At 32.4% G+C, this 16,799-nt stretch overlaps 1 protein-coding gene across 3 annotated transcripts in view; it reads left to right on the forward strand.

Annotated features, from left to right (window-relative positions):
• LOC149779773 (replication protein A 70 kDa DNA-binding subunit-like) overlaps window positions 1-16,799 on the forward strand; it is a 110,600-nt gene that overhangs the window by 45,702 nt on the left and 48,099 nt on the right. For all 3 annotated transcript variants that reach the window (XM_089940634.1, XM_089940633.1, XM_089940635.1), the window contains exons 9-10: window positions 6,553-6,634; window positions 15,489-15,553. In XM_089940634.1, the coding sequence (XP_089796760.1) occupies window positions 6,553-6,634; window positions 15,489-15,553 (147 nt within the window). The remainder of the gene's footprint in view (window positions 1-6,552; window positions 6,635-15,488; window positions 15,554-16,799) is intronic.

Genomic DNA, 16,799 nt, shown 5'->3' on the forward strand with positions numbered 1-16,799 from the left:
AAAGAAAGCAAGACATGAGACTGACTAATAAAGGAAGGAAGAAATAAGGACTGACATTTAAAGCAAGACATAATAAATAACTATTAATGCAAGAAGACATGTCTCACTATTAAAACAAGCAAGACATAAAGACTGACTATTAAGGGAAACAAGACATAAGGATATTAAAGCAAGCAAGATATAAGACTGACTATTAAAGCAAGCAAGACATAATGACTAACTATTGAAGCAAGCAAGATATAAAGGCTGACTATTAAAGCAAGCAAGACATAATGACTGACTATTGTAGCAAGTGAGACACAAGACTGACTATTAAAGCAAACAATATATTAGGCTGAGTAATAAAGCAAGCAAGACATAAGATTGACTATTAAAGCAAGCAAGACATCAGACTGACTATTAAAGCAAGCAAGGCATAATGACTGACAATTGAAGCAAGCTAGACATAAGACTGACTATCAAAGCAAGCAAGACATAAGAATAACTATTAAAGCAAGCCAGACATAAGACTGACTATTAAAGCAAGCAAGACTTAATGGCTGACAATTGAAGCAAGCAAGACATAATTCTGACTATCAAAGCAAGCAAGACATAATGACTGACTATTAAAGTGTCCAAGACATAAGACTATTTAAGCAAGCAAGACATAAGACTGAATATTAAAGTGAGCCAGACATAAGACTGACTAATAAAGCAAGCAACACATAAAGACTGATGACTAAAGCAAGCAAGACATAAGGACTGTTCATGCAAGCAAGACATGAGACTAACTATCAAAGCAAGTATAACATAAGACTGACTATTAAAGCAAACAAGATGTAAGACATAGACTGATTATTAAAGCAAGCAAGACACATTGACTGACTATTAAAGCAAGCAAGACATGAGACTGACTAATAAGGCAAGAAACACATAAAGACTGACTAATAAAGCAAGTAAGAGATAATGACTGACTATTAAAGCATCCAAGACATAAGACTATTTAAGCAAGCAAGACATAAGACTGACTATTAAAGAAAGCAAGAAAAAGACTAACTATTGAAGCAAGCAAAATATAATACTGACTAATGAAGGAAGCAAGATATAAGGCTCACTATTAAAGCAAACAAGACATAAAATTATGATCATTAAAGCAAGCAAGACATAAGACTAACTATTACATCAAGCAAGACATAAGATTGACTATTACAGCAAGAAAGACAAGACTGAATATTAAAGCATGCGAGACATTAGACTATTTAAGCAAGTGAGATGTAAGACTGACTTTTAAAGCACGCCAGACATAAGAAGGACTATTAAAGCAAGCAAGACATAATTACTGACTATTAAAACAAGCAAGATATAATACTGACTATTGAAGGAAGCAAGATATAAGGCTCACTATTAAAGCAAACAAGACATAAAATTATGACCATTAAAGCAAGCAAGACATAAGACTATTACATCAAGCAAGACATAAAATTGACTATTACAGCAAGAAAGAGAAGACTGAAAATTAAAGCATGCGAGCCATTAGACTATTTAAGCAAGTGAGATGTAAGACTGACTTTTAAAGCACGCCAGACATAACAAGGACTATTAAAGCAAGCAAGACATAATTACTGACTATTAAAACAAGCAAGATATTAGATTGAATATTAAAGGAAGCAAGACATAAGACTGACTAATAAAGCAAGCAATATATAATGGCTGACTATTAAAGCAAGCAAGACATAAGACTGACTATTACAGCAAACAAGACATAAGACTGACTATTAAAGCAAACACAACATAAGATTTTCTATTAAAGCAATCAAGACATAAGACTGACTATTAAAGGAAGCAAGACATAAGACTATTTAAGCAAGCAAGACTTAAGACTGACTATCAAAGCAAGCAAAGCATAATTACTATTAAAGCAAGCATGATATGAGACTGAATATTAATGGAAGCAAGACATAAAACTGACTATTAAAGCAAGCAAGACTTAATGACTGACTATTAAATCAAGCTAGACAGGAGACTGACTAATAAAGCAAACAAGACATAAAGACTGACTATTAGCGCAAGCAAGACATAAAGACTGTCTTTTAAAGGTAGCAAGACATAAGGAACTATTAAAGCAAGAAAGATATAAGACTGGCTAATAAAGCAAGTAAGACATAATCACTGACTTAAAGCAAGCAAGACATGAGACTGACTAATAAGGCAAGCAACACATCAAGACTGACTAATAAAGCAAGCAAAACACAATGACTGACTCTTAAAGCAAGCAAGACATAAGATTGATTATTAAAGCAACCACAACATAACATTGACTATTAAAGGAAGCAAGTCACATGGCTTGCTTTTAAAGCAAACAAGACAAAGACTGACTATCAATGCAAACAAGACATAAGACTGACTATTAAAGCAAGCAAGACATAAGGTTGACTATTAAAGCAAACAAGACATAAGTCTGACTTTTAAGGCAAGGAGGACATAAGGCTGACTATTAATGCAAACAAGACATGAGGCTGATTAATAAAGGAAGCAAGGCATAATGACTTTTAAAGCAGGCAAGACAAAAACTGACTATTAAAGCAAGCAAGACATAATGACTGACTATTAAAGCAAGCAAGATATAAAACTGACTATTGAACCATCAAGATATAATACTGAATATTGAAGCAATTAAGATGTTATATTGACTATTGAAGCAAGTAAGATATAAGACTGACTATTAAAGCAAACAAGAAAAAGACTGAGTATCAAATGATGCAAGACATAAGATTGACTATTGAAGGAAGCAAGACATAATGACTGACTATTAAAACAAGCAAGACATGAGACTGACTATTAAAGCATACAAGACATTAGATTGACTGTTAAGCAAGCAAGACATAAGACTGACTATTAAAGAAAGCAAGACATGAGACGGAATAATGAAGGAAGACATAAGGACTGACTATTAAAGCAAGCAAGACCTAATAAATGATTTAAAACAAGCAAGACATAATGACTGACTATTATAACAAGGAAGACATAATGACTGTCTATTAAAGCAAGCAAGACAAGAGACTGACTTTTGAAGCAAACAATATGTATGGCTCACTATTGAAGAAGCAAGATATAAAATTGACTATTAAGCAAACATATTTTGCCAATATATTTTTTTCTCTCTCCAAATTTACTCAATTTTGAACTCATTTTGTCATATAGAGGTAGCTCCTCCTCATAAAATACCCCTCAATATTCCCTCCCTTTAAGTCTAACTACTTACATAATATTGGCTAACCCAATATTACTTCTCAGATTTTTAAAACGTCTTCCATGAAAGCTAGCCTTTCACAAAAATATATTTTTTGTGTTGATATCCTTAATTTTCTCACCTTTTGTTATAGCCAAATAAGTCAATCCATACTTCTAACCTGTTTTAGAAGCACTTACTTTAATTGGTGACATAACTATTGACCTATGATGGGAACTGTTGTATCCATTAATAAGATGAGGCAATAAATCTACCCATTTTCTGTTTCATTTTCAGAGAAATGCTTCCATATTCTAGTCTATTAAATCTTTCTACTGTAGGGACCTCTTCTTCAGAGTAAGTAGAAAAGTGATGCTTTCTTTTTTCCTTAGTTTCTTTTGACCATTTTTGTTTTAAATTTGTTCTGTTCATCAAACTATCTTTTCCAAATTAAAGATTTCTCTGAAAGCTTTGTGCATGTTTTCTCCCTTTTTTGTTTTCACTTTCTAAACCCAAGACATTTTGAAAATATATCAGTCACTGTCAAGATGCTGTTTTTGTTGTTGTTGTAGGGTTTAACACCATTTTTCAGCACACGATAGGCTATACATGGTGGTCAGTATTAATGGTGGAGGAAGAACCTGGGAAAACCCCTGGAAAGAACCACCAACCGACGAGAAGCTACTGGCAAGCTTTCTCACATACCCACATTGGCTGAATCTGAGACTCAAACCCATGCAGACAGAGTTGAGATGGCAGTGATCCATAACGGAGAGTGCTGTAGACCACTCAGCCACTCGGGGCCCCCTGTCAAGATGTATTTGTATCCATTGTTGTAATTTTCTTACATTTGCATGTCAACATTATCAGTCTACTGCTGAAAATCCATTTGACTAACATAAATCTTTCTGTTGGGATCTTTTAGCTTGTTTGTGTTATGCGTATGTAGATTATTTACTTAACAATTCTTTTAGCTTAGAGTGTTTAATTCGACTTAGTCTGTGCTTCACTATTTTAATTTTATCCTGTTTATTTTGTTTCCACAATTGGTTGCTATTTTTGGAAGCCACTGTACTTTAAGGATCATAGTAATGATGCCTTAAATATTTTTCTTCTTTGCTGTCATTGATTTCAAATGTTTAAAATATCATTTAAAATTATTGTTAAATTTACATTAAAATCAGATCTTAAGTATTTGAGTATATTCTGATTTTTGTACTAAGGTAATAAAGTCTGAATCTGAAATATATGTATTTTATATTGTTTAGATAATGTGGTCTTCAGAGCTGTCTTGAAAAATAAGAAAAATAAAACATTAATTTGCTCATGTCTTGCATCAAGGAAAATGTTCTTTGATGTTTCATAAAGCAGGAGAACTGCATCTAATTTTTAGTTAGCATGACTTTGAAATTACTAGTTCCCTTGGTGAGAGAAAATATACCAGTAAAACGTAATTATGTGAAACCAAACTATAAAATTTATAAAATATTAAACAGGTATTCATTTTATATTTGCAATACATTTATGTAGTCTTTGTGATATGTTATTGATTCAAGACATTTTGACTTTTGCTAGTTCTATCTATAATGACTCAACAAAAACAGAAATTTAAAAATTGAAGTTTCATTAAACACCTTTAGAATTTTGAACTAAATTGATTTTCGGAAACTACTTTGCTAAATTAACTGATAGTTAACTCAAATTTAACTATATATATATATAAAATTATATAAAAATCTTAAATGTTGACATAATGTATTTTATTCCATTTATATTAATTGCAAACAATTTTTACAAGAGTCCCGTCTGCTCAGTCTTGTCTCACATTACCTGATGATAACAAACTAAGGATTTTGGTACATCTGGCATATGTGCATAATTTGTTGCTTTCTTATGTTAAATTGGATTGGCTGTGATATTGATTGATTCATTTGACCATAACCTTGATTGGAGCTAGAAACTCCAGAATTTAATCCAATTTTAATGGTGTGATCTTTCCCTTAAGAGATATTATGATGCACCGAAAAATCTTTTCACGTGTAATGTGAATCATTTTCAACTTATTCTTAAATCAGGAGTCAAACTTATATCGAATCAACAGGAGGAAGGACTGCTCTGATGGCTTAAATGGTTAGATCATCTGCCTCAGATGCTGGAGATCATGGGTTTGAACCCTGGCTAAGTCATACTAAAGACTTATAAAGATGGTACTAGCAGCTGCCTCACTTGGCACTCAGCATTAAAAGGTTAGTTTTAGGACTGGTTGGCCTGGCATCAGGATAATGTGACTGGGTGGAACATGATGCTACATGTCTGCAGCATGATGCCCCAGTGCTAGGTATCACTATAAACTGCCACACTGCAGACATCATAACAGTATGACTGGAAAATTATTAAAGATACATTAAAAATCTGAATGAGAAACACAACCTCAGCAGGGGTAAATATGCATGGCTGATTGAAAAGAAAACAAATTTTCACTATGTATTTTAAGGCTTTTATAGTTTTTGCCTGTACAGTTTTGCCAGTTTTTATTTCTTTATCATGCGGTACTTCATGTTCATATTTATTTGGAAGGGTTTATGTTCATAAACATTTTGTGCAATTCTTCATTTTTTGTTAACTTTACTTTTAGTTGATACCATACAGCAATTTGCTCAGGTGACATTAAACATAACATACATACATACATACATACCATGTTCAGTCCATTGTTTGTTTCTAGTTCATCTTTGAGTTTGATGTCTTCAGATGACTTTTTCAGTGCATCATCTAGAATATCACATCACTGTTTGTACAAAGATGCCTGGTGTACGTTTTTAACAACGTTGCAGGATTAGCTGTAATGTACTCCTTTGATTCTACTTATACTTTTCAGTGAGTATGTGCAACAAATTGTGTTCATTCCTGTTTTTACTTAAATTGTTATTTTTTGTTACTCTTGACAGCTATTTAAGCAGCATTCATTAAGGATGCAGATGGTTTGGATCATGTAAATGTTACAACATTTTCTTGACACTTTTCTTGAAACAAAACACTTGTCAAACTGTCAAGTGAGTGAAAACTGTTACTTGTCAGACTTGAAATTACTCATCTCAGTTGATTAAATAAGTGCTGTTACTGGGTCCTTGTCTGGATAACTACATTTGCATGATTAGAGAAACTTTGATGGCTCAGGCTATCACAAATCCAACACATCCCTACATAATTCCTCCAGCAACCTCTCCCATCCCAAAGGCCCTCTAAAAGTAGCTTGTAGAAGTTCTAAATCATAAACCAAACTCCAATGCATTTATGATGTGCATTCTAGTCACTGTAAGATGTTTGATTGTTATCCATTTCAGATGCCATGCTTGCCACTAAGCCGAAGGAAATGATGGAGACTGGTGAAATGAACACAACTTATAACATGACTGAACATAATAGGTTAGCCAAAATACAGCTTTACTGTATTGAAAAATCAGTATAATACTTTCTTCACTTTTAATATTTTAAGCACTATTTGTCCTTCCATCAATCCTTTAATCACAATTTGACCAACTTTGTAAATGAAGAGCTTGCACATTAGTACAGGTGATTCTGATTTATCATCAAATATGCCATCTGTTTCCAAAAACAAAAAATCCTTTAAATAGCTTTACTCAAAAACCATGTGTCCCAATTTGCCCAATCCCTTCTCAAAACAGAATTTGATCCCCTTGCTGATAGTAGTTCTGAATGTGGAAATTTACTTAATAAGTAATAGGACATGTTCAAGCGTAACTGAAATTTCAGATTTATACTATGAATCTAAAAATGGCAACTGCTATTGTGACCATAGTTTTAATACTGTTAATCTCTTCTTGAGTGCCTTTAATAATAGTACTGATGTAAATCTCATGAATTAATGGGCTTCTGGTAAGGATTTACACGTAGGTCATTTAAATATTCAGGGTATTGATGGAAAGATAGATAAAGTGAAGCTATTGCTAACTTTTCTGAATAATAATGTACATTTATTTGGACTCTAAGAAACAATGTTGACAGAAATCAGGATGAAAATTTCATGTATATCAGTGGATATGATGAAGTTTTCATTGTGAGAGGAAAGCAGGAAGAGATGGGCTCCTTGTGTATGTTAAAATAGGTAATGTTCCTGAAAGAGTGGAAGACCTAGAAACACTAAAAATAGAATCCAGTTGGCTACAGATTACTCCTGTCACCTAAGCCTTACATAGTTGTTTTTTTTTGTACAGACCTCTGTGATTACATACTGATTGGTGTGAATATTTTGAACTAAAGATAGATAATATTTCAAGTAAAGAAAATGAATTTTACAATCTAGGCAACATAAACCAAGACCTCAGTGATCAAATGAAAATGAATTTTATGGATTTTATTGTTCTTCTGTTATGAAGCAACTGGTGAATGATCCCATGAAAGTAACATGTACCTGGAGAACACTTATAGACCATTTTTCTACAAATATGAACGAAAAGATTGTGGAAGTGATGGTATCTAAGATTGATTTAAGTGACCACTTTGCAATTTTTCTCACATGTAAAGTCAGTAGCAAATCAAAGAAAAATAATATCCATAAACCAATTTACTTATGGATCTTTTAAAATCTTTATACTATTAATTCACAGACAATCTAAAACAGATTCCATGGAATACAATCCAAATCTTTGAAGATAATGATGATTTTTGGTCCTTGGATGGATCTTTTCATGGAAATAGTAAACAAACATGCACCTTTAAAAATGCATAAGGTAAAGGTATGATCTACCCAGAAATTTCAGACACAATGAAGCAAAGAAACCATCTAAAATCTGTGAGAAATCAAGCTGAATATAAAATTTGGAGGAATAAAGTTAATAAAATGATAAGTCAAGCCAAAAGAGTAAAATACAAAAAATCTAGGATGAAAATAGAAATAGCCCAAAACCTATCTGGAGAGATTTTTACCGTGTTTGGTGCAGGGAAATGAAAGAATAAAACTGAAATTTTATCCCTCAATCAGAAGGTCATTTATATTGATAATCCAACTGATCTCCAATTTATTTTAACAACTTTTTTATTCAAATTGCTAAAAAATTTAATGAACCTAATAGTTTCACTGATCATCTGGAACCCAAAAAGTTCATGATAAAAATACTCTGTAACAATATAAAGTTTGAAATTCCTGATATGTGTCATGAAATTGTGTTGTAAATGGATGATTGTAAAGCTACAGGACTTGATATGATTGGACCAAAACTATTAAAGGCAGGGGCACTTTGCTGTAGTAAAGAGTATAGTTTTATTTGCAATGATAGTATTAGGTCTAATAAATTTCTACAGACTTGGAAAACTGCCAGGGTTACACTACTGCTTAAAGCAGGAACAAAAGATGATGTAAATAACTACAGACCCATTTCTATCCTTCCAAACTACAAGAATAAAATGTACATGATTCTTCCATCAACTATTCGAGCACATTATCTAATTCATGATAATCAATCTGGCTTTTGACCAAATCTGTTATGGGTACTTTTCCTTGAGGTTTGATCTTGTAAACCATAAACGTTTACTTGAAAACCTGAAAATATGTCAGTGCAATGAAAATTCCCTAATAGGGTTTAGTTCTTACATGACTGATAGAGTTCAAAAATATAATTAAATGGTCAACTTTCTCAAAGTAAAATTATGAAATGTGGAATACCACTGGGCTCTTTTCTTGGACCTCTGTTATTCATTCTATTGACTAATGACTTGTTGCTTAAGCTAGGAAATTCAGTTTCTTTCACTGACCTTTTTGCAGATGACACTACACTATCCACATCAGGTAAAACCAAAACTGCATTTGAAAATATGTCCATGATGCTATTAGCAGACTTAAAGCATGGTGCAAGGAGAACAGCATGATTATAAATAAGGAAAAACAAGAGCTCTGCTAGTTACAACAAAACAAAAACAAGCAGAGCTAGATGATGACAGACTCTAAGTTCTATTTGACTCTGAACCTTACTATGACCTCTCACAATAAAATTCTTGATGTATTTATAGATAATAATCTAATCTGATATATTCACCCGAAAAAAGGTTAATTCTTATTGTGGCTATTTAGGAAAATCTTTCGTTTTCACTATAGGGTCATCTTTTAAAAGTAATATATTCAGCCATATCTTGACCATTTTGATATAATTTGGGGTAATACCTCTAATTCAAACATAACGAAACTTTTAAAACCATAAAAGAGGACATATCATTTAATTCTAGATGAATGTATAGACAATTTCCAGGATGCAATGAATAATATAAAGTTTTTTAACAATATTTCTTAGAAAGGCCAAAGTGATGTATAAAGTGTCCTAAAAAGCCATTCATATCTACCTAAGCAATATCATTCACAAAAGAAATGCTGATGGTACTCCAAATTTAAGATCTGTTAGCAGTAAAATTTACATTATGACAAGGCCAAAGAAGGAATTTGCTAAAAAGAGTTTTCAGTATACTGGTCCATTGTTTTGGAATAAAAATAAGTCAGGCTCCTTTCATTTCTTCTTCTCATAATCAGTGTTTCAAATGGATGCATTCTTAAGATAATCAAACAGTTTTAGTAATGTGAATATATCATGGTTTTCTTATGTGTCTTTTTCACAGATTAATTTTTCAGTGCAGGATGATATTTAACATATTTTTATGTGTTCACTGGTGCTTGTGCATATATTCTGTTCTTGACGCTTTTTTTCTTCATAATAACTTGGTAGTATCAAGTCAAATTTATTATGTTAAGCTGTGAATATTGTCTATACAAACAGAACGCCGCAAGGTAGATTAGTTATGCAACTAATTGAGTTAGCTTCTACCTTCTCTAAGAAAATATTATTATTATTATTACCAGAATGAACCTCAACAGATCTTTTTGAAATTTGCACCAAGCTCTGCCAACATTCCATAAGATAAAAAAGTACTTTTTAATGCATAAAAAGTTTTGAAATTGTACAGACTCTTGATGCTAGGTGAAAGTAAGATAATCTTAGATTATAGCAAAATCAAAGCAGTAGCTTTTACATTTCTGCAACAGCAAATTCCTGTATAATTCCTATATTTTAGTTCATATTGTTGTAACCATTTCCATAAATATTCCAACATTATGTAACAAATCAGACTAGGCTTCATTTTATTGCTTTCCAGTTGGTTGTAGAGAGTGAAATAAGGAGTTGCTGAGTAAGGCTTTTAACCATCAACTGTGTATGTATTTTCAGACTGATAAGTGAATGCAGAAACCAAATCACTAAAAAGATTGGCATAGCAGAACTGATCCTTCTTTCATTCCTCATTAGAGTCAGACCAATCGCCCTCCTGATACACATGAAAATTTATAAAACTCATGCTTTTCAACCACATAAAGAAACCATACTAAACAAAATTGGAGATATATATAAAAAGCAGTGACAATTGAGTCCCAGATATTACATTGATGAAAAGAAAGGTTGACCATGAATATGGACAGAAAAAAGAATGGAGAGATATAGAGATAAAATATGCATGGCTTTTCAGTTAGAAATTTGCTCCTTTGGCAGTCAAACAAAAGGTTTTAGAAAAATTTGAAAGTTTGTCAGATCCTCTTTCTCCATACTACGTGATAGTATACTTGATTATCAGCTACCAATGGATCCATCTAAAGCACAAATTTGTTAATACATTTCAACACATTTGCATTACCAACATAATGTGAAACATAAGTTGACTATCACCACAAAAAACTATGATAAAATAAATGTTAAACCTGACAATAAGACATACCTAGTTCCTTATTTCAACATAAATAATAGCAAAAAATATTTCATAAAGTGTACACTGTGAAATTAAAGGAATTCAATCCAAGGTGTTTTCATGAAAATTTGGTCTAATTCATTTGTGGGTTTTGAGAAGAAGTCAAGACATTTAAAGATCTTTTTGTCTACATTTTGCAGTGGTGGCCATATTTGATGGCAGATTGTTATCAATTTTATAAATTTGCCAGAATTATTTTTTTGTCAAACTTTATTATTGCTACTCCACCAGAATGGACAGTTGTGTCAGCATGGGCTTTTCACTAAACAAGTTCTTGATATGTCCAGTTGGCATTACATGAAAATACTGCCCCTGAAGCATACAATGTTACCACCACTGTGCCCATATTGAAATCTTGTTACATCTCTCTTTCTGATAAATTGATTAAATCAATAAGTTTTCACTGAAAGACTTCTTATGATGTTTAGCTGGTCTTATGTCAGAATGGTGCTAATGAATCAGCCAGATTCATGGCCATAGGGGTCATCCTGAAAATCATGTGAATGCTACTTCTTTTTAATAGACTTCACATGATATGTAGTTGCCTCTAAATGAAAACAGTGCTAGTCAAACCACCAAAAGTGGTTGCCATGGGAGCCATCTTAAAAATCTTGTTATAGCTACTTCTAAACAGACAGATACAGACATAGAGGTTTTACAAAAAAGCTTGTTATCCTAAATAAAAATGACAGTCAGTGGCTGCCATCATTAAACTCTTATTTTCACTTCTCCATTTGTAAGTATGTTCATCTCAACAGGCGGTTTTCTCAGAAATACTTCTATCTCTATGTAGCTGGTCCTAAATGAAAATGAGTCCAGTGTGAAATCCCAAAATCTAAAATATACTTTAACAGCTACATTTTCTCTACAGATGGCCATATGAACATTTATATTTAAAAAATATGTTATTTGCAATATATTATATCAGTATGATGATGATCTGACTTCCAAAATGGCGGTCTTGACAGCCATCCTGAAGTTTCTATATGGCTGCTTCTTTTGAAGTATGTGGTTGTACCAACATGGGATTTTAACTAAAACATTCAAGCAAAATGGTGCTCATCTGACTTCCAACATGGCATAATAGTGGTCATTTCAAGAATATTTTAATCATTACGTTGCTTAAATTGTAACATTGATATGGGATTTTACTGAAACACTTTTTACAATATCCAGTTGGTTCTGAATGAATATTGTGCACATCTGACAACCACCATATCTGCAATTTTGTGTAGTAGTTTTGAAAAACAGGGCTCAAGTCAATGGTCATTACTTTTATTTTGTATTTCATTCAATACTGTGATTTCATTGGGTTTTCTCTACGTGTGAATTTTGACCAAATTTTGTATTTAGTTGCATTCCAGTGGATAACTTCAAAGTCAGCATTCTGATGTTAATTTTAATGTCAAAGTTCTCAACTCTTGACATTTTGGTGTTTCCCCTAAAAATATTTAAACTTTGATTAAGCCAAACTTAGCATGTTGGTATATCATGACATTGAAATAAGTTCAATGATCATGACTCTGTGGTATTAGATTCAAGGTCAAAGGCCATGACAAAGAATTTTATAACAGTTACTTTGTGACTAAGACATGTAAGAAAATATTTTTGTTACCATATGTGGTACAGTATATGTGGTACAGTATATGTGGTACAGTATATTGCAGTTTCTGAGGAATATTATAGATGGTTTCAAGGTTCAGTAGTTAAAAAGAATATAAGAAAAGTAGAATAAGACCTATCTTAGATTCCTGGAAGAAAAAGAAATCAGCTCTGTGAGCATCTGTCTGTTGGAAGGACTCTGTCTTGTCTTACTATGGACTTATCTCCGTCATGGGGCAGGGCTTAGATGCAGGAGATGGGGTTGAGTGGGTACGTTTATTTGAGCAAATTGTTTAGCATTCCTTTAGTTGTCTTTTGTGTGAACACGAAGACATAGTTTTAATTTTTTACTGCTGCTGGTGTCAGTGCTAATATTCAGTGTAAAGGGTTTGAAATTCACGTTCTTCATTATCAGTTTTGGAAAAATCTTTTTTTAAATTTATTTATTGACTAGCATATATTAATGCATCAACTGCATGTATTCCTTTTTAAGACTGCAGATAGATCATCGCTCATATTTTCAAGTGAGTTGTTTCCTATTTTAATTTTATTTAATTTCTCAATTCCACAAAACATTGTTTTATTTGTTGAGTAGGTTTGTTTTATGTTTATTGCCCCTCTCAGATAGATATCTTCCCCAAGTGTTGGCACCGTGCTCAAAGTTTCCATGCCTATTAAATCAATAGTGTTGGCAGTAAAATGTAGGCTTCATTGTCAACACGATCTGTTTTAGCAACAAGCTGTCTTGTATCAGTACAATGTCTTTCACAGGGCATCAGCTACAGTGCAAGCATAATCATCCCACTTTACAAATTTATCTGCTTTAAGGTACTGACTGTTTAACTTGGGAGGAAGATGCAAGTTTCTTTTGAGCTGAGATATCTTATTTTATCACAAGACGAATTTTTTTTCTTCAGATAATGGATATAGTATGATATTAACAGCTATTAAAAGATGGATTTTTTTTTTAAGTGTCAGGTACCTGCCCCAGAACATTAAAGTATTTGTCCCTAATATAATTGTGGAATATCATGATACATATTGTGGTATGTTCAGACATACCATCGTAGAAACTTTTTCATGATATCTAGCTCTACTATGTTCTGCTGAACCATTTTCATCTCCCAGGAACATAATATGGCGAGATATAGCTACCACTGTGTCCTTTTGTCTGTCTGTCAATAATTTGTCTCCATCATTTGTTGTATTCATCGGTCTGTCTTTCCATACTGTGTATGCCTATATACCTTTTAGTTTCTGAAGCATAGATTTTTAAACTGTTAAAGGTATTTCAACCAATCTTGGTACACATGTCAAGCGAGTTAAAGTTGTCTTGTTATACCTAAAATTTATTTTGCATAATCTGTATTTTTTATATTTCCATGGAAACAAAGTGGAGCATAATAATAATAATGACTTTATTTAAAGAGGGTAACACAATTAGCCAAGAACTAATCTACCTTGAGGCCCTCATACAAAGGAATTTATTTATTTTAGTTGCATCTCTGAAGCCACTGGATATGTTAGGTTTGGAAGAAGGAAATAGAGCATTTCTAATCTCAACTGGAATACTATTCCAGAGCAAAGTTCCAGAGTATTGGAAACTTTTTTTAAAATAATTCGTTATTTGGTTTGGGAATTTTATACTGTTTGGTAGACATGGATTGCAGGTGGGGAGTATTGCCAAGTAGCCCTTACTGGAATAGTGATTGTAAATATTCAGGAGCACTATTATTGGATATCCTGTACATTAATTTGGCTGTTGTCAAATGGATTCAGTCTTTAATAGGTAATATTTTTAACTTACCAGCTAAATTTTCCTTCCTTTCTTTCTGGATTGATATTAGCCCAAATGCTTTTTTTTTGAAGATATGCCAGCTTTGCTATGTTTTTATCATTTGAATTCCCCCATACTGTATTACAGTAGTCTAAATAGGGTTGTATGTAACTGTTATAAAATATGTTTTGTGCCTTTCAGGAAGAAAATGTCTTATCCTACTGAGAAGCCATAAACTTGAATTGACTTTTTTACTGATATGTTTGATTTGTTCAGTCCATGATAGGTTATTATGTACCAAAACACCAAATAGTCTATCATGACAGACCATTTGCAAATTTTTATCCTTCCATGTCACACACAGTTCATCACTATCAAGATTTGTCCTTTTTTGCCTTGTTGAGATAAGTAATATTTTAATTTTACAAGTATATACCACCATGCCATTGCATGTGCACCAGTTGTACAGTTTGTTTAGGTTCTGTAAAGAAATTTCGAGTTCATACTTTGTGTTTTGAATGTCTGACAATGTTGTGTCATCTGCATAGAGATCTGTAGATGATGTCTCTTAGTAACACTGGTAGGTCATTAATAAATAAAATAGACAGTAATGGACCTAGAATTGATACTTGTGGTACTCCATATCTAATTGTTCCAGATTTAGACAGAATATTATTTATATAAACATGTTGTGTTCTCACACTTAAGTATGAAGTAAACTATCTAATTGTTTAAGTAGTTTATTAATTGCATTTGCTTGATAATATTGTACCGCTATAAGCAGTATAAAAAATGAGAGTGTTGGATGATAACAACTTTTATTAAGTGTCTTTACATAAATGAGGTCCCACAGGAGTGGTGATGGGATGGATGGAGGTATGTATCATCACTCAAATCTTATTAATATTTTATTTGTATTTTTGTTTTTCTTCATCAAACAGTAATTTCATGTGATCTAGTGTTGTCTATGGATAAAAAGCTGTTTTCATGTTTAAAACACGTATGCATCCTTCCACATACCATCTTGAGTTTCCAGGTATTCCATTTATATAGCTGCTTGGCAAGGAAGCATGAAAAGAAAATAGCCTTTGTAACTTTCAGGCATGTCATGAAGTTACCAGAAGAGGAACCACAACCCTTCAAACCAGGGGAGACAACCAGCAGTGGTAAGGATAGCAATACATGTCAAAGCTTTTTTCCAAATTGTGTGCACTGCATTTTAATAGCTTAAGCAAGATCATGCAGTTCTTGAGAAAATAAACAAGACATGGAAGTATGTGAATTAAGTTAGCTATTTACATTTTGTACAAAATTGTTCATAATTGGCACAAAAGTATTTCATAATGTGTCACATTTTTACAGTCAGTCAGTAATGTTATCCTTGAGAAGACTTGAGCTTTAGGAAATTCTGAAGATGAAAATAGCATTTTCCCCATCAGTCTTAATGTTCCTTGCTTTAATTGGTCAGTATCCTCCTAAAACATTTTGGACTAGTGATCTTGCCACTCAAAAATATTAGTAGCAGTTACTTTACTCAAAAGGAGTAAAATCTGAGTAAAAAAATGTTTGATGAGTAATTACTGGTATTTGCAAGTAATAATAAGTAAAAGAAAATTAATTAATTGCAAGTAAAAGACAGCAAGTAAATATTATGAAGTAAAATATTACTTAGTAATTACTTTACTAGGTAAAATATTACTGTTTTATACTAATTTAGAAACAATTTTGCTAAGTTAAATATTATTACTTAGTAATATTTTTTTTCAAGTACAATATTGCTTTGTAAAAATTGTATTTAATAATTTTACTTAAACACAGAGTTCAGTAATTTTGAGTAGTTTGGTAAAAGAATGTATGTTCATGTCAGCTGACAAATTTTGATACGAGTGAACAATTCTCAGTTTAAGAAAGTAAATGTTTTACTTGTTATGGAATGGTACAAATGTAGATTCAATATAATCTGTTCATACAGCAAATTGAAATGCATATCATAGGCAAAAATACACATGTCAGTAATATGGTAAAGATATGGATCTGTCAGAATTTTGAACATTGATAACCTTATCACAGACCTAGAATTTAACATTAATTTCTTTGTAGCCAGAAGAACAAGTAAATTTACTAGTCCTGCTGTATCTTCACTAGTTTTTCCCACAAAACAATGTCAGGCACATGTTGAGATTCACTTGCCATCGGACAGTTCAAATTATGAAAGTATTAGTCTGATAGGAAATATTTTTGGCTTGGGCAATCAAACTACTGCTAATTTTGAGCCATACATTTAATACCAAGATAGGTAGATATGAGGGTATCATTGCTTCAAAGAAATATCTTAGTAATAATTGAGGATGAATATTATGCATTGTTATGACTCCCCTGGTAGCATAAATGGTTAGAGCATTTGCCTCGGAT

The sequence above is a fragment of the Sinohyriopsis cumingii genome, chromosome 17 (assembly GCF_028554795.1).
Source record: "Sinohyriopsis cumingii isolate HCF-2022 chromosome 17, ASM2855479v2, whole genome shotgun sequence".
Classification (NCBI taxonomy): Eukaryota; Metazoa; Mollusca; class Bivalvia; order Unionida; family Unionidae; genus Sinohyriopsis; species Sinohyriopsis cumingii.